Source organism: Barbatula barbatula, assembly GCF_947034865.1.
Source record: "Barbatula barbatula genome assembly, chromosome: 7".
Taxonomy (NCBI): Eukaryota; Metazoa; Chordata; class Actinopteri; order Cypriniformes; family Nemacheilidae; genus Barbatula; species Barbatula barbatula.
The window spans coordinates 1027307-1045924 of record NC_136770.1 but is presented as its reverse complement, the minus strand read 5'-3'; the positions used below and the strand labels follow the sequence as shown (position 1 = coordinate 1045924).

General features: G+C 41.2%; 1 protein-coding gene across 7 annotated transcripts; it reads left to right on the top strand.

Moving 5' to 3' along the window:
• Positions 1-1375: 1375 nt before the first annotated feature.
• Positions 1376-17097, top strand: als2b (alsin Rho guanine nucleotide exchange factor ALS2 b). 7 transcript variants are annotated; one of them, XM_079460833.1, is made up of 36 exons: positions 1392-1550; positions 2510-2580; positions 2683-2831; positions 3811-4817; positions 4918-5094; positions 5200-5347; positions 6713-6881; positions 6990-7086; positions 7179-7256; positions 7339-7530; positions 7744-7915; positions 8246-8435; positions 8691-8756; positions 9146-9308; positions 9406-9537; positions 9662-9790; positions 10763-10786; positions 11644-11714; positions 11797-11863; positions 11925-12127; positions 12210-12275; positions 12364-12462; positions 12561-12725; positions 12807-12918; positions 13121-13198; positions 13307-13440; positions 13513-13677; positions 13762-13879; positions 13955-14112; positions 14203-14310; positions 14381-14557; positions 14624-14669; positions 14782-14843; positions 14939-15088; positions 15580-15676; positions 15759-17097. In XM_079460833.1, the coding sequence occupies exons 2-36, from the start codon at positions 2564-2566 to the stop codon at positions 15795-15797; spliced, it is 5025 nt and encodes a 1674-aa protein (XP_079316959.1). In that variant the 5' UTR covers positions 1392-1550; positions 2510-2563; the 3' UTR covers positions 15798-17097. The 7 variants fall into 7 exon arrangements, with proteins under 7 accessions (XP_079316960.1, XP_079316959.1, XP_079316957.1 ...); XM_079460831.1 differs by having other exon boundaries at positions 1418-1550; positions 5200-5389; XM_079460834.1 differs by lacking the exon at positions 10763-10786 and having other exon boundaries at positions 1376-1550.
• The last annotated feature ends 1521 nt before the right edge of the window (positions 17098-18618 follow it).

The window sequence follows — 18618 nt, the reverse complement described above, 5'->3', positions numbered from 1 at the left end:
AGGAATTTGGTCCATTTCAGCTATTCAAACACGGACAAAATGTGTTTCTCGAATGCTTTTGCCTCTCAGGATCCAAACCTTATCAGATGAATAACTGTTAACCGCTGCATCTGATTGTCATCAACGAACGAGCAATACGCAAAGTGTTTTATCCTCTCTTCAAAATTCATATAAATAAAAACGACTGATCTAAATGCAAACAGTATAGCTGACTATTTTCACTCGAAAGCAAGTGAAGCCTAAATGTCTGACATCAATTAGCACATTCATGACCCCATCTGCTAGTGTCGGTCGGCATTTTACTTGATATTTTTTTACTTCTTTCCAAAAATACAGCCTTTTATCCAATAAATATGTTCTCTTTGAGACCTTTTCGGATTCTGTTGTCAGAAATCTGAATGTGAAACTGAACGCGACTCATAAAACTTTGTGCACTAATGTCTTCTGAAAGAACAGCCTTGGAAGCTGCTGGGGGGGATGTTCCCCCCAAAAGTGAAGAGATCGGTCACCAATCGTTTTCATGAAAAAGTCAGTCATACGTTTACGGTATTCCAGGTCCGTGCGCAGACATTATGAGGGGCAGTGGCCGAAACTAAGAAAAGGGCACTAAGGGTCGGGCAGGAGAAGACAGCACGCTCTTAGAAATGCATTTTTACTTATCGCACTCTAGTCAAACTCAGTAAGTTTGTTAAGGCACAACTCTTTAAACAATGATAGTAGCCAAAACAGCATTTTCTCAATAAAGGATCAACGCTACATACAATATCAACATTATTCGCCGGTGCAAAAGTGATATTCACATTTATGCATTTGGCAGACGCCTTTATCCAACGTGACTAACATTGCATCACTAAACATGTGTTTCTGAATGTAAGCAATCCCTCGGATCGAACATATAACCTTGATGTTGCTGGTTCATCGCTCTCACCACTGAGCCAGAGGAAATATTGATGCATTAACCAACGACTCAATGTCTTCACAGACTCTCCTGGCTCCTATTTATATGGTCTTAATAAAATCTTATTTATACGATATAAGTCATATATTACTGGGTTCAACTAAGACAATAGACAATGGGAAATGTACTGCACAGCAGTTAAGTGTGACAAACTGCCATCTTCTGCAAAGTGTGCCAATAACTGCACATATATGGTGTTATTTATATCAGATCATACAACAATTTAATTTGACAAGGATTCTCATTTGCCTTGGATATTTTCCACAAGTACTAATAATAGAAAACCAGCAGCAAAACATAACAAACAAACAAACAAACAAAAAACAAACGATTAATTCTGCGTATCAGCGTGTATTCTGTACGGATAGAAAACGCGAAGGCGTAAATTCTCTTCTGGTTTGTCCCTCGTGTCTTTCCGTCGACTGAAGCGCTTAACGACAACAACATAACAGCAGCAGCTATTACTGTACCACCATCATCATCATCTGCTGTCTGCGATCATCACCTACATCTCTTATCAAGGGTTTTATAAACGGACAATAAATATATATTTTTTAATGCCTTTGTGAGGTATTAAATCGGAGACATTGAGGTAAGAATGAATGAATACTTGATATAATCCCGAACGACATTAAACGAGCTAATATGAGGAGCTCAATGTACAGTGCGGGGTCGGTTTTATGAAATAAGTCTCGTGTTTTGCTTCATGTTGTTTCTGTGGTTTTGTCATCGTTGATCAGACATGTTTTCAGTTTCGGATCAGATCGATTAGATGACATCCATCGAGAAATATACACAACACATCAAACCATTAATATGCAAGTCATGTAGACATGACCAGTCCAACCCATTCAAACACGTGTTGATTTAAATCAGACAATAAACTTCAACCTTTTGTAATACAATGGCAGGTGCTTATAAAGATGTTTCATGAGTTCTGCTCATGATTTCATCACAGCTTCACATCACCTTTGGCCTTGATCCCTGTTGTGTGTACACGTGTGTGTGTGTTTACACTGTTAGATGCGTGACGACAGACGTACTGGAGATGACATAATATTACAGATCACTTACTGACTAGTTTTTGCAGACAAAATGAACATCATTGTGTTTTATATTGGTAGAATGAAGATTCTGTCATCGTTTGATCACCCTCATGTGGTTCAAACTCTTTGCGGAACACAAAAGAAGATATTTTGAGAAATGTCTCGATGGTTTTGTGTTCACACAATAGAATTGTAGTTGTTTGTGTTCTGAAGAAGAAAGAAAGTCATACAGATTTAGCATAAGGGTGCGTTGATTGTTTTGGTGAAGTCTTCCTTTAACCTTTTGAATGAAAACCTTGATTATCATCAGTTGTTTAAGATTTTCATGCTCCATACGTTTTGGTTTAATAGGTGTATCGGATATAATCTAACATTTAAAAACACTGGGTTGTTCTTTTATAAAAGTCACATGACATCACAGCCTACTGTATTCATAAAATGATCTTGTTGTGCAGTTTGATTTCATTGTAATGTTTAAAATCATATGTCACCTGTTTTTTCGCAGGTGTAAGATCCCACGTGCCAAATGCACCAGCTGTGACATGGGGAACGTTTAGAGATGGAAAAACAAAAGAGGTGAGACTCCGAGAGAAGCCTGTGGACATGTTAAACAGTGCTGCGTTTGTGTATTTTTTGTCTCATGACTTCTCTTTGCATGTGTGTTTTGTGTGTTCGTAGTTCTGGCGAGGAGGACAGTTCTTTGGAGACGGGTTTGCTTCATACATGGAGGGGATATTGTTACAGCACCACACCAGAAAGGCTTTTGCTCTCCCGGCCGGTGCTTCAGGCTGCCCTGGGGGCTAAACATGGTGTTCTGCTGGTCGAGGGTAATACATTCATTATTTACACAAGAACAAAGCACCGACACGCATACGATACAGGCGATCTCTTTTATAAACCCTTGACATGTTATGGTTGAATATATTTACTTTCTTATTGTCCGTTCCTGATGTTTCCCTTATTGAAAAAAGCAAACAAATCGAAATTCTTTATAAAAGCGTTCTTTTTTTTTTCTTTGCTCTGAGGAATTGGTTCATATTAAAGGGATAGTTCACTCAAAAAGGACAATTCTGCCATCATTTTCTCACCCTGAAATTGTTTCAAACTTATATACATTTATTTGTTCTGTAGAACATAGAAACATATTTGTAAGAATGTTAGCAATTTTCAGTTCTGTGACACCATCCACTACCACAGTAGGAACAATATATTGTTCTGTTGAACACAAAGTGAGATATTTTAAAGAATTTAGGAACACAAACCGTTCTGGGGCACCTTTGACTAGCATTAAGTTTTCCTGCTATGGCAGTGAATGATGTCACAGAATTGAAAATTGCTAACATTCTTCCAAATATCTTTCTATGTTTTTATTTTAATTTATACAGTTATGAAATGACTTGAGGGTGAGCAAATGATGACTATCACTTCAACTAACAGCCAAATATATAATATTGGGTAATTCAGTTTTTATAAGATCTTGACAACAGTAAAAGTTGAAACCTTCTTCAGTGGAACCCAAAAGAAGATATTTTGAGAAATGTCTGTGTGGTTCTGTGTTCATACAATGGCAGTCAAAGTAGTTCAGCGTTGTTTTGTTATCAACGTTCTTCAAAATATCTTCTTTTGTGTTCTACAGATGAAAACAATCATTCAGGTTGGAAATGACAAGAATGATGAAAGGATTTTCATTTTTGTGTGACCTATAAACTATAATGTTTATCTATTTAAATTGCAGTAGATGTTGTCTGTGTTTTGTTTATTTAGCGATGCTTTCTTAAGCTTACATGTTTACTTCATTTTATTTAGGAGGTCATGTCTACAGCTTCGGTGAACTACCATGGAAACAAAACCAAGCCTCAGCTTCGACCGAGCCCCTATTGGAGGCGGTGCTTAGTGAACAGCGTGTGATTTTTGTAGCCGCCGGCTCCGCCCACAGTGGAGCCGTAACGGAAGATGGAGGCGTGCACATGTGGGGAGATAACACTCACGGCCAATGTGGCCTGTTGGGTCTGTCTGTTATTCCTAACCCTACACCTGTGGGCGTGGTTGAGCCCGAGACTACACCCTCTTCGCCGGTCAAGATCCTGGAGGTGGCGTGTGGTGACCAGCACACTCTTGCTCTTTCAGCCAAGCGTGACGTCTGGGCCTGGGGCAGCGGTAGTCAGCTGGGTTTGAACACATCAAGCTTTCCTGTCTGGAAGCCTCAGAAGGTGGAGTGCCTAGCGGGAAAGCACGTGCTGCAGGTGGCGTGTGGAGCTTCTCACAGCCTGGCTCTGGTGCGCTGTCCACTTCCTCCGCAGGAAGTTCGGAAACCCCCCGTAGACAAGTGCGGTCACTGTCATCAGCTGCTCTACACGATGACGGACAAGGAGGACCATGTCATCATTTCAGACGGCCATCACTGTCTATTAGGTGTTGAACCGGAGAGCGGTGAGACCAAATCTGAATCCTCCAAACCCAGCCAGATGCCACAATCTACTCCCAGCACCCTTCCTGATTCTACAACTCCACCTTCAGGCACGCCTACCACTGAACCTCAAAATCAGTCTAATCAAGAACCTGTAGAACCGGCCGTGAACTCGGATGTGTTTGGTGGTCTGGTCACTAATGGAGAGGTTTGTGTCGAAGCCTCGGAGACCGGCACCCTCGAGCCAGATAGCTGTAAGGCCACATGTGGGTCCATTTTAGAAACGGGGTTGAAGTCCTCCCCGTACCCCGACGAGCAAGCAGTTCAAGCTTATCTGAAGAGACTTTCTGATCATGCTCTGGCAGAGCACACGACCAAAACCTCCAGCACACTTTACTCTGCTCAGGTCAGTCTGTCAGCCACACATTTCGATTGACAAGAGATGACATTAACAGTCAGAGATGACCGATTGCACTAATGTCCAGCTAACATCTGTCCCATCTCAGGTCTCCAGTGACCCCGCTGCGCTTTTCTCCCCTGACCCCCTGATCCCGGTCGCCCAGTCCGTGACTCCGATGGGGTCAGCATTGAATAATTTGGTGGTGTCGTGTGCCTCTGCAGTGGGGGAGCGTGTGGCCTCCACATACGAGGCGCTGTCTCTGAGAAAAGTGATTGGTTACTGGGTAAGTTCACGTTCTCCAGTTCCTGTATTAATTGCATGGTGAGACATTTGGATTAGAAAAAAGACAGACTTGATCGTTGACCAGGTTTCTGACATTATCTTCCAGGTTCCCGGAGAAGGACGCGAGCGAGCGGAAGAGAGAATCCGTCTGGAGGAGCCCATGCATGGCAAGAAAAGCTCCAGCCTCGGGGACATCCGAGAGGAAGAGGCGGAGCTCAGCCGTCGCCTGTCGCTGCCGGGTCTGCTCTCTCAGGGTACACATGCTGTTCTTCTTTTACACTCGGTGTACCATCTCTGTAAGTCGACGTGTAATGATGTGTGCTTGTGTTCTCATTAGCATGAAGTCAAAGAGGTTTTCTTCTCTGTCACTTTAACGCACGTGTTGTGCTGCTGCAGAGGGTATGAATAACTAACAACTCCATCCTTTTAGTGAATTTCATCAATATTTAAAGGAAATGGTCTAAGCAGGGTGCAGTGAGTTAGTACTGTCATTTTGCTTTATAAGAAGCAAAGGAATGCATGTGTGAGGTTAAACATAATCCTGCGCCACATGGTTCATTCGGTTCAAACATCCACATGTCCAGCTTTTGCCAGTTAGTGGCGCCACTCCTCAGATTTTTGACAGTGGTGCAAGTTGACTGCCGTCCCATATAGTGCTGTTGCCATGGTTACAGATCATGCAGAGGCTGAAGCGTGGTCGTCCACTGCAACAACTGAATGTATTTTTTGTCTACTTGAACAAAAAGTGATGTGTCCATCCCATGACGTGAAGTTGCAACTTTGCAAACATATAGCATCCACTTTAAGGTGTTGCGACATTGGGTTTAGGACACTTTGTAATTTTTCGATTTTCGATTTAGACACTAGTTTTGACATTTCGTTTTTGGCATTTTAATGTACGTTTTACACCCAAAGTTTCATAATTGTAATTGTCTGATTAGAGTTTTCTTTCTCATATTTTTTTTATTATATAATTAAGTTATTTATGTATACAGCTATTTAATGAATACCATTAAACTACATGCATTACACTTTATTGATATTTAAAAAGTTTTAAAAGGTAAAATCTGTCAAGCAAATTATTTACTTTTTAAATAATATAAGTTTTTCTGTATTACGTAATTACTAAATGCGTGGAACATTTTCCTGGTTAATGTGATAGTTCACCCAAAGAAGACAATCCTGTCATCATTTACTCATCCTCTTGTCATTTCAAACCTGCATGGCTTCCTTACTTTCGCAGAACACAAAAGAAGATATTTAGAAAAATGTAATCTGGACACCATTCGCTCCTTGGTTTTGTGTTCATACGATAGAATTGGGTTCTCAGAAAGCCTGCTGCTGTGCTTCGCATGTTGAACTTTTGCAAAGTTCTTAACACTTTCTTGGGTTAGAGATGATGATGTTCAGTCTGTTTGAAGTCGTTTTTGAACTTTGCTTTTTGAGATGAAATAGAAATTTGTGACAGAAATACAAAATGTGTCGCCACCAAAAACGAATGGATGTAATAATTTTGTCGATAGATTTGTCGATGTGTTTGAACCGTGCATGTTGCTTACATCACAGAGAACATTAAAGTGAATCCTATTATTTATACATTATCTGAATCTCTCTCTCAGTGTCTCCTCGTCTTCTACGGCGGACGAGTCGTACCCGTGGCCGTTCTGTAGCGCTCACATCAGGAGATATACCTGAGGCCGACGCCAACCTGCCCTCCCTACAGACGGAAGTGTGGACCTGGGGGCGGGGCCAAGAAGGCCAGCTTGGACATGGAGACATCCTCCCCAGGTTTGGACTCCTCCCACTAACAGAAAAGCACGAGGTCCTTCAGTCCTGCTCTAGAGATAGACACTTATAAACTCTGTATAATGCTTTTCTCTCTCTCTCCCTGTCTAGACCGCAGCCCGTCTGCATTAAGGGTTTAAATGGTAAAGAGGTGTTGAGAGTGGCCGCAGGTGCTTATCACTCTCTCGCTCTGACCACACAATCACAGGTGACACATTTATGCAGTTTATATCAAGGACTGCTAAAGACTCTTCTCCATCTGAGTCACCTGTAATGTGTGTGTGTTTTTGTGTTGGACAGGTGTTTTCCTGGGGCTGTAACACATCTGGTCAACTGGGACACATGGAATCGTCCACCACCTTCCCTCATTTAACTAAGGTACACGTACATGTACAGTTATTCATTAAGACATCCATGCACACTGTGAGCGTTTTCAAGTTTCATTGTTGTCCCCTCGCAGCTGTCGGAAGGGATTCGTGTGTGGGACATAGGGGCGGGACAGCAGCACACACTCTTATTGGCTGACGGAGATTGCATCCAGCCAATCCTGTACTACAGTGGGCAGCAGGTGAAAGAAGAGGCGGAGCAAACATCAGAGGAGCAGACGGGGAAATGCACGCAACAACCAGTGCTGCTTCCCTTCTGTATGAATGTGAGCAAACCTTCATCATCAACATCATTTCTCTTCTCTGAATATTTCCAGGACTGCCGTGTGCCGTTCTGTTGTCTCACACTGAATATGTATTATGAATAATGGTGTCCTTATTTCAAACTCACATTCAAGAACTGGAGTTAAATGATGTACGGTATATCATCATCACTGCTTTATTCCTGATATTAACATGACATTTACTGTGTGTGCTAGTTGGGTTACGTGAGCAGCGTGTGCGCGGGTGGACAGACATGCGCGGCGCTGGCGGACCGTAATGTAATCGGTTTTAAAAGCAGTCTGCACGAGATGGCCGCCGCAGAGCGGAAATACTACTGTAAACTCAGCAATATCAAGAACCTTCTGCTTCAGCCTTTGCTTAAACTGGGTAAGACATTATACTACTGATGTTCAGTTTGCTTTCATTTTTAACTTTCATTCAATCCTTCGGGTGACTTAAACAACGCCGGTCTAATGCCGGTCCAGAAGATCTTCCCGAGTTTGGATATCACAAAAGCTAGACAAACATTTATAACCTCATCACAATCTTAAACTAATGTATTTAAGATTTTATTATTAATGTAGGATTACAAAGAAATGAAAATGAAACCAGAAGTGCCATCAGTTTAGGATAAACCCCCCACATCTTTTTAGAATCATTGTAATCTTTTCATAAGTAAAAAAAAAGTATTTTATTCAACATTTTACTCTTGTTTAGAATCTCTTAGCTCCGCCCTCGGTCAATCCTCCGCAGGGCTGCTGCAGAATTTGATTGGACGATTTGGACGGCTGTCTCAGCTCACAGGACAAAACTCAGCATCTCTGACGTCGTTCGTGAGGCGGTCACGTGATATCCGAGGTCTTGTTCTTCTTGATGATGCACATCTGTTCCTGGACACATATTCAGAGCAAGTATACATTATTTTTACACCCCGGTCATATTTTATATAGAAGTCTTATTTGATCCTGAGGCTCAGAGGGAAGGTGAAAACTCAATTACTGCTTTTTCAAGTAAACTGTTAAAGTGCTTTGCAAACACGAATATTCGTTGTGAAAGTGGAGTTTAGAGAATAAAATCATACAACAATGGAGAATATGGACCTCCTGACAGTCAGCTGTTTTATTTCTCATCGTATTAATACCCTTCTGTTTCATTCATGCAGGTATTGCTCTGCGGTGAGTGATCTATTAGTCATGGGAGGATTTCAGGCTCTTGCTAAGCCCTGCCAGTAAGTTTTGTGTGTGTGAAGTACCTCTGATGGGCAATAAACTGACACAAAGCACAATCGTCCTCATTCTAGAGGATTATTTGATAAAAGATAAAGAGTTCACTTGCACTAATTCTTGAGAAGTAAAATATTTCCCTGATATTAAACTAACATGATCGTCTGTTGAACCCAAAGAAGATGACAGAGTGGTTGTTTATGCTGCTGTTGTCCATGCAATGAAAGTGAATGGTGACCCATGTTAGTCCGTTTTGAAGAGTTTGGTCACCATCCACCTTCATTGTATGGATAAAAACAGTGTGAACACGACACAAAAATCTTATGGGGATCTCTTTTGAGCAGATTTATAGGTTGAATATTTGGCACTCTTTTCACTGTGTCTGTGTTTGCAGGGATGTGTTTGGAAAGGGGGCAGAGGTTGTTCAGAGGTTGTCTGAGGGTTCTGAAGAAGGTTTGCCCTTCGCCGAGGTTCTGGCTCATCTCTTTTACCTGCCCATCAAACACCTGCATGAATACGGGCGACTGCTGCTCAAACTGTCTTGCTGCTACGAGATGGTGAGTAAGTTTTATTATCCTAATACGTATTTAAAGGTGCTGTAGGCGAATGTTAGTCCTGGACTGTTAATGTCACATTGTTTTGTGTGTATGGCAGAGTTCTGTGGATCATCAGAAGCTGCAAGACTCCTGCTCAAAATATGAGTCGATGGCTCTTCATCTTAATCGGAGGAGGACGGAGGCCGAATATACCCTGCACTTCTGGAAGAGTTTTCCTGGGAAAATGACCGTAAGTTAACTCGCACTCGGTTCAGACGTCCAGAGCAAACACTTTGATTTCTGTGCCGTTCATGGGATTATTTACACAGTTTCGTGTGTTAATAAAGCCCCTTCTCTCATTCGGCCCCCTTTAGGATTCTCTTCGTAAACCGTCCCGTCGGCTGATCTGCGAGAGCAGTAATAAAGTTTTGACTCTTCAGAACGCCGGCCGTTTTTCAGTCAACTGGTTCATCCTCTTTAATGACGCACTCGTGCACGCACAGGTCTGTGATTTATTTATTTCACACAACACCATTTCAGCTTCATTTTTGCTTTTTTAAAGATGGGCTAACACACGCAGGTTCTGCAAATCTCATATTAATGTTGAATTCCTTTACAGTAGTATTGCGTACTTCGTATCTAGTATTTAGTTTGATCAAATTTATAAACGAGGAACTAAAACTCTGCGATTATTTCCGGAAAAAGACGAGCGCATGGAGGCGGGCAGGGAGGCTGGAACTACAGAACGAGCACACTATACATCATCGCATTAATCCCTTCATGTCGTTTACATTATGCACATACGCCCTGATCGCCAACAAAACACAGACATATGATTTAGTTTGACTTACCGCGTGTAGTCATATCATGTCATGTACGACATCTTTTAGCTGGGACCGAGCCATCTACCGTGCTAATATTAGATTATTAATGATAATCTTAAATCAAATTAGATTTATTTTGCCTTGTTGTGTAAGCGCTGTCGAGCTTGTGCAGAGGCTGCAGCTTTTGGCAGAGGGGAACTGGAATCCCCTGGTTAGGCCTGGTCTCCCTCTGAGGTTTGGTTCTCCTCCAATGGAGTTTTGGGTTGCTCTTTCTCTCACGCTAGAGCGTGGGCGTGCTTTTTCTCTCGGTGGATGGTGCGTGGGTCTGCTTTTCCAAGAGCATGGCCAATTAAAGGAATAGGATCAACATTACGATACAGGGATCCAGACTTTTAAAAAACGTACTGGGGGAGTGTATCGAACACTGAAATACTATCTCATTCGTTCAACTCGTTGAACCATGTTAAGCATGAGAAGCCAGCACGTTTAACAGTGTAAAGAAGTCACAATGCATGAAATAGCATGTTAGCCCATCTTTAACCTTCTCTTAAATAATATTTTCACCTATGCTTTTTTATTCGCTGTTTATAGGCTGATTGATCAGGCAAACAATGACTGATGTTACAGTGATGTTTATGTTTGTTTTGGTAGGGCATGGTCCCCTATAAAAGTTTTGTAAGTATGGGATGTACAAATGTAAAGTATTTTCCGTAGCATACTGCCCCCTAGTGCCGAGGATGAACCATACAGCTGTAATGTTTGGCCCAAGCCGCAGCTTAACAGGAATATTTGTGGTTAAAGAGGGGGTTTGAGGGGTATCAACAACATCTATAGCCTGTGGTCAGTTACTCTTGATAAGAGATTCTGTAAGCTTTGGGGTGACAGTACATCTGGACGGGTTCATTCCAAGGCTTCCTGCTTGCAAACCCTTTATTAGATATAATTTGATGGTTGAACAGTAGTGGTTTGGTTTAATGCTGAAACTCGTGTTGCTGAATGTATCTGTAAATGAAATATAAGCTTTTTTTATATACATTATTGCCCTCTTTGTTTGTGTGTTTGTCCGTTTTCATAAATGAATGCGTAACATTATTACCCAAAAGAGCAGGAATGTTTTTGTTGGGAAAATAACCATATGTTTGCCATATTTTAAATCTAGTATTTAAAATGTTATGCTACAATAAATGTTGATAACTTCTTTAAACCAATTCACAGTTGGTTTATTCATTTCCATGCATTTGTGCTATAGGTAACAATTTTATTACTGATGATCATATTTCATGGGCAAAAACCATAGATAGACCAACAGACAGACAGATAGATAGACGGCCCATTTATACCAAGGACAGGTTGTTCTAATAGGGGTATCCACAACTATAACGAGTCATTTTTTGATCTTAAAGCTTAAAGTTTATCTTTATAGTTCTCATTCTTAGTGTGAGCAGACATTTAGAAAAAACCTATTAAATTAAGCATTTTTCTATTTAATGTCCTTGCATTACTTGCATTTCTTTTTTTTTAACTCCTCCCAGTTTTCCACTCATCACGTCTTCCCATTGGCTACGCTGTGGGTGGAGCCTATTTCTGAGGATAACGCTGGCCTGTGAGTGTGTCAATCACGTTTATGTTTGTAAGAAGTGTCTGTGTTGTGGGATTGTGCATTAATGCACGTTGTTGTTGTGCAGGCATGGGTTAAAGCTGACCTCACCTGAGGAGAGTTTTGCTCTGCTGGCTTCATCTCCGGCTGAAAAGGTAGTTTTTACTTTTTCCATTGAATGCAGATTTAATAGTGATGTTCTTCCCGTGATTCCAGGCAAAGTGGCTTCGTTCCATAAACCAGGCAGTGGAGCAAGCTCTCAGTGGACTGGGGCATGATGGGATACCTCCATCCACAGGAGTGACTCAGAGAGCAGACCCGCCCATTTCCCGCACAGCGTCATATACATTCTACAAAGACAGTCGACTCAAGGAGGCCACGTACGAGGGCCGATGGGTATCTGGAAAACCCCATGGGCGGTAAGATGCGATCGAGGGAATTCTGAGAGCTTTTCACAATTTCTTGAAAGGTAAAGATGGTGATTGGCTGTATTTGTTCTAGGGGTGTGGTCAAGTGGCCAGATGGAAGGCTGTACACCGGGACGTTCAAGAACGGACTTGAAGACGGGTTGGTGGCAGATTTATTCGACAGATTCTTTTTACTACAGACTTCCGTTAACTGGAAATGTTGAAACCGAGTTAATCTTGTCATGCAGTTTTGGAGAATATGTCGTAGCAAACAAAAATCTGAACAGCTGTGATCATTACCAAGGACAGTGGAAAGATGGCAAGATGCACGGCTTTGGGACGTTCAGGTGTTTCTCGTAATAAAAACGAATGCATGGGTTTGAGTCGTTTCATTGTTATTAGTCGTAACATCACTTTTTCTGCTACTATATTGCTTTTGCCGCAGGTACGCCTCAGGTGAAGTGTACGAGGGCTTGTTTCAAGATAACATGCGTCACGGTCACGGGATGCTGCGTAGCGGGAAGCTGAACTCCACTTCCCCCAGTGTCTTCATAGGCCAATGGCAGAACGACAAAAAGTCTGGCTATGGAGTATTTGATGACATCACCAGGTATGCAAGGAAATCTCGCGCTTCAATGTGTTAAATATATCATATACGCAGTAGTGTGTGTAACCGTGTGTGTTGTGTTAGGGGAGAGAAGTACATGGGCAGGTGGGCTGACGATCAGCGTCAAGGAAACGGAGTGGTTGTTACACAGTTCGGCCTCTACTATGAAGGCGCTTTCAGTAACAACAAGATGATGGTGAGATTCACACAAACATGTTTTGGAGCAATACATGTACAAAAGGCTGTAAATACAGTCACAAAAAACAACTTTTAGTTTTTGGATAGGTCATTTATTCTAAAACTAATGTGCTATTTTAACGTAATTACCTTCACACAACCACCAACCGTTATTGGAGCGAAACAACTATTAACGTGATGTTACTGTGTTTCACTTAAAGGGAACCGGTGTGTTACTCTCAGAAGACGACACCACATTCGAGGGAGAATTCTCAGAGGATTGGACTCTAAGTGGAAAGGTTTTGTTTTTTAAACCATCGTTCATTCTCGTTGATGTTTGTGGAAATGTTACAAACTGTGACACAAAGAGGACATTTGTTATAGTTAATTGTCTGGTTTTTGTGAAGGGCTTATTGACGATGCCTAACGGAGACTACATTGAAGGTTCCTTCAGTGGGGTTTGGGGAACCGGACTGAAGATGTCGGGTTCTTACTACAAACCCAGCCTGTATGACTCGGACAAAGACACGATTAATTCACTGTAAGTCTTATTTGAGCTCATTCAGAAGTTAAATGAGCACTGAAAGATCGACGAGACTCTGTTTGTCCGCAGCAAACTGGGAAGGTTAGCGGTTCACTCGGAAGAGAAGTGGAAGGCTGTGTTTGTGGAGTGCTGGAACAGACTGGGTTGTGATTCTCCCGGACAGGGTGAAACCAATACAGCGTGGGATAACATCGCTATAGCACTCACTGCTAACAGAAGACAACAGAGAGACAGGTATGTGAGTTGCAATGCATTCTGGGATTGACTCGTAGAGATTAAGTTTTGTTTATGATTAATATGTGTGTGTGTGTGTTGTAGTCCAGAGTTACTGACTCGCTCTCATCATAAAACACTGGAGAGTCTAGAGTTCATCCCTCAACATGTTGGTCCTGTGACGTTAGACGTCTATCACACAATTCGTCGCTATCTTGTGAAGGTGAGTTAATATACACTGCATAGTTCCAGCTGTCGCTGTTTTCTAATATGATTCTTTTCTCGTGTTTGTCCTCAGGCATGCGACACCCCACTTCATCCGCTGGGTCGTCTGGTGGAGACGTTGGTTTCGGTGTACCGCATGACATACGTTGGTGTCGGGGCCAATCGCAGATTACTGCCCCAGGCCGTCAAAGAGATCAAGTCCTATCTCAGCCGAATCTTTGAGCTGGTCAGGTAAGCGCGACTGTCCGAATCACAGCAAGGTGACAGCGGATACTTCGTTCCCATCGATCGGTGATGGTTTATTTGTGTGTCTGCATTTAGATTCCTCTTTCCCGATCTACCGGATGAAGGAGGGTCACTGGCTGAGCCCAGAAAGGAGAAGATTGGCCCAAGCAATGCTGGGAAACAGCTGGAGTCTCCTAAACCTGGGTATGTGCGCTGGATTATGGGTAGATGGCTGGTTTGTGTTGTATAGACGTGTGTTGTCGTTGTGTTTCAGGTGTGTGGTGAGCAGCTCGGCTCTGCTACTGCCGGTTCTTCTGCCGCGTCTCTATCCTCCTCTCTTCACTCTCTACGCTCTAGATAAAGAGAAGGAGGATGATGTGTACTGGGAGTGTGTCCTGAGACTCAACAAACAGCCCGACCTCGCGCTGCTCGCGTTCCTCGGCGTGCAACAGTGAGTCCGACACACACACAGAAACACATCATGTCCTGTATGATCCACTAACATTTGTTTTTGTAGGAAATTCTGGCCTGTGACTGTTACCATACATGGAGAAAAACAGCAGGTGAACGTAACTCAAATGTGATTGATGTATTACTCAAACTTGAATAGAGGACTGAACAAAACCTAGTTTCATCTAAACAGGAAGTAGTTGAAGTTGTTGTTATTGTGTGTAGGTTTGTTCAAGCACTAAGGACGCCTGTTTTGCCTCCGCGGTTGAGACAATACAGCAGATCAGGTTCGACATTTGACATCATGTTACTCTGATCTTCTTTGTGTTATTTCTCTTCTGCAAATTCTCTCGATTGGGTTTTCTATCTTTGTTTTTGGCAGCACAACTTTCACCCCCTCAGACAAGCTCCAGGTCATCCAGCTGACCTTTGAGGAGATCACACAGGAAGTACTCGCACTCTTGAAACAGGATTTCCTGTGGTCTATGGATGACTTGTTTCCTGTCTTCCTCTTTGTGGTTTTGCGTGCACGGTAAGACAGAGATCACAGGGTATTTAAGAAAGCGGTAAAGACTGAAGCTAAATTAATATTAGGGCTGCATAGCGATTAATAGCGATTAATCGCGACTAATCGTTTGCAAAATAAAAGTTTTTATTTAAACAAAATATGTTGGTGTACCGTGTATGATAATTTTGTATACACCAAAATACACATACATGCATATATATATATGTATATATATTTACATAATTTATTTTTAAATAAATATTTAAATTATACATGCGTGTGTGTGTGTGTGTGTGTGTGTGTGTGTGTGTGTGTGTGTGTGTGTGTATTTATGTAAACATACTTTTCATACACAGTACACCAACATATTTTATGTAAAAAAAAAAAAATGATTCAGCAACAAACTTGACGTACATTTTTATGACTTCACTGTTCTTATCTGTATGTACTTTAGCGTCAATAAGCAAACACTTGTTTGGGACCATATTATTTGACACCGCTGTTGTGCTGTTTAGGATCAGGAATCTGGGGTCAGAGGTCAGTCTGATCGAGGACCTGATGGATCCTTGTGTTCAACACGGAGAGCATGGAATCATGTTTACCACACTGAAGGTAAATACAGCTCTCATACCGTCTGGACTGTGAATGCACCCATAAGCAGCACTGGCAGCGAGTCTCTCTCTTCTTCACGCAGGCGTGCTACTATCAGATCCAGCACGAGAAGGTCACATAATACACACAATCTCTCCAAAATCATCTGATTGTGAAGTGGAATGATTGACAAACACACCAGCCGATCACAGTGGAGCGGCGAGCCGGTCGTGTCCAGCGTCCAGATCACGTGTCCTGAGGGGGCTGATGCTATTGGCTGAGTTCTCATCGTCACAGAAAAGGGTCCGGTTTATGTTCAAGGGGCGTGGACTTGAGTTTTACTTTCAAACGATTCTTTTCTCGTGACATTTTCATGTCTTCCTCATTCACTTTATTGAGTTTTTTTATAATGCTTCCATTCCATCGCTCTATTAAACGATTCAGTGTTTTTTTTTATTTAAGAGCAGATGCCATTCTGATGTTGAACGTTTATGTGTGAAGTTGTTTGTAAAGTACTGTAAGCCATCTACCTCCGTCTTCACAGTAAACCACAACACTAAACAACTTTTCCTGATAGTGTTGCATCTTTTAACACAAGCAGCACACTGCCTCAGACACACGTGATCCGTCCTGTCAAAGAAATGCAGAAAACATGTATCACAATAATGAGTTTACACAAACACAAGATCTGGACTCTTATCCTTTTTACATAAGAAACTGATTTTTGATCTGACTGACAGAGATGAAGTTCTGCTTTATTCCATTGAAATGTTTGTTTACAGACTTGGATCTGAGTTTTGAAACAGTTCGTGCCGTTTGTTTGTTGTTGTTTCTCTATGCACTCGCTCAGATGTTCCTGAAGTGTTGTTGAGGTATTTTTGAAATCGTGTTGAGGCTCAACGGTCATAGTGACACATAAGCACTAAGTCATGTGTTTCTCATCTGAAGTCTTTTAAAGTGCCTCTCGACAGCGTTATGGATGTTCATCATGACATCATCATTCAGCAATAGCTTCCTGTCGAGCGAATGGTTTCCTTTTATTGATGTTGTTTTATGTATTTGCACCAAGAGATGATCTGAGTGATGTGGATGATGTGTGGAATACATCACAGGACGGTGACATTCACAAAGCGTCTCTGAGTGTGTTTGAATGAGGATAAGAGACTTAGTTTGTGTGTTTAAACTCTGTGAAACTGTCATGGCCGTGGACTGTTGTTGTTGTTGTTTACTGACACGAGGACATGCGAGATGTTGCATGATTATCATGGATCAGTATATGAAGATACGGACCAGTTTTACTCTGCCAAGGCAAACTGTACATTCACCCGTGTCTAAGAGAAAGATTTCTGTCATTTTCATTTCTAAGAGGTGAAAAACAATTCTATTCAAACTGTGTACTGACTTATTCATTTAAATGAACGGCAATAAAGCTCTGAACTACACATGACATTGTCGTCTTCATAAATAATGCTTTGGACAGAATGTTGTATCAGTGCTTTGCTTCAGGATTCACCAGTGATATGCTGTGTAGTTTGGATCTCTTGGTGTTTTTTGACCTTGCATGACTTTCTCAGATTAAACAAATGGAATCAGGTTTGAGTAAAAGCTAAGAGGATGAGGAGAGGATGAAAGGAGTGCTTGTTGAGGATGAGGATGAATGTAACTCAATTATTTTCATTAAATAACTAAACGCTCATTTGGATTTGTACCTTTTCCATACTTTTGTGTAATAAAACATATGTATGATAAACAGGCACGGTCTGCAAGTCATGAGCAATTTTATCAAGTTGTGTTTTTAAAAACCTGATCATCTGACGTGTACATTTTTCTTTATATATTTATACCGTATCTGTGTGTTTTGTTCTCTTTTTGTACTCCAGTGACCCGCTGCAGCTCAGTGATGTATAAAGGACCTTAAAGAAACACTTGAGTAAAAGTACAAATATCTGGACAGAATATGACTTAAGTACAATATTTATCTGACACTTTAAGTATCAAAAGTACTTTTTATACGAAATCTACCGAAGTATATAAAGTAAGGTTGAAGCAAATGTTGTTAATATAAATGTATATTTTAGATAAAGACAAAACACTGCTTACATAGAAATGTACAACTTTGAAAGAGCTCAAGCTCAGTAGTTTTATCTGCAACAACATGTTGGCAAATCAATAAAAAATTCATGTTCAGAAATCACATTCTTTATAACTTATTAGTTTATAAAAGGATTGTTCCCTCCCAGCCCAATATGACCCATCTAAGAGAAAACCTGAATAAAACTTCTTTCTTTCATTGCATTTCCCTTCTACAGTCACAAGCAGTCATTTGATAATTCACTGAAAGATTTGCAGTTTATCCTTAAAGAAGCTTTACATTAAAACCTCGTGTTGACATGAACCGCGTAGAGCAACTTTCTGCACATCGAGCTTAAAGCAGAACATTGAGATGCTATTTGAGTTTATATGCTTTTATTTTGTAGTAACGAACGCCCTTAGTGGAAATGTATGACAGTAAAAGTCTTCAGAAATATTAAGACTAAAATAAATGACAGATTCAACCCAAAAGACTCAAATACTGTACTTGATTATTTTACTTCATTACATCACAACACTGCTCTTGAGTCTATTGCAGATGTAAATTAAAACTTTTGATAAGTTGCCATCTTTAAAAAACGCCAAAAAACGCATCTCTTCCGTCAACACGTCGCTGATTGATTTTTCCTAATTCTCTTCCCTTTCCTTCTTTAAAAAAAAAACAACAAAAAAAAATAACCTCACTATTCTTAGCTTTGTATACTGTACTAGACTTTAATGGACTAGTTTGATGCACTTATGTATTTTGTTGCCTATGTTGTTATAATTGCTTTCAATGTTTCCTCATCTGTAAGTCGCTTTGGATAAAAGCGTCTGCTAAATGACTAAATGTAAAATGTAAATGATAAACCCTTGTTCTCAGTGTGCGGGTA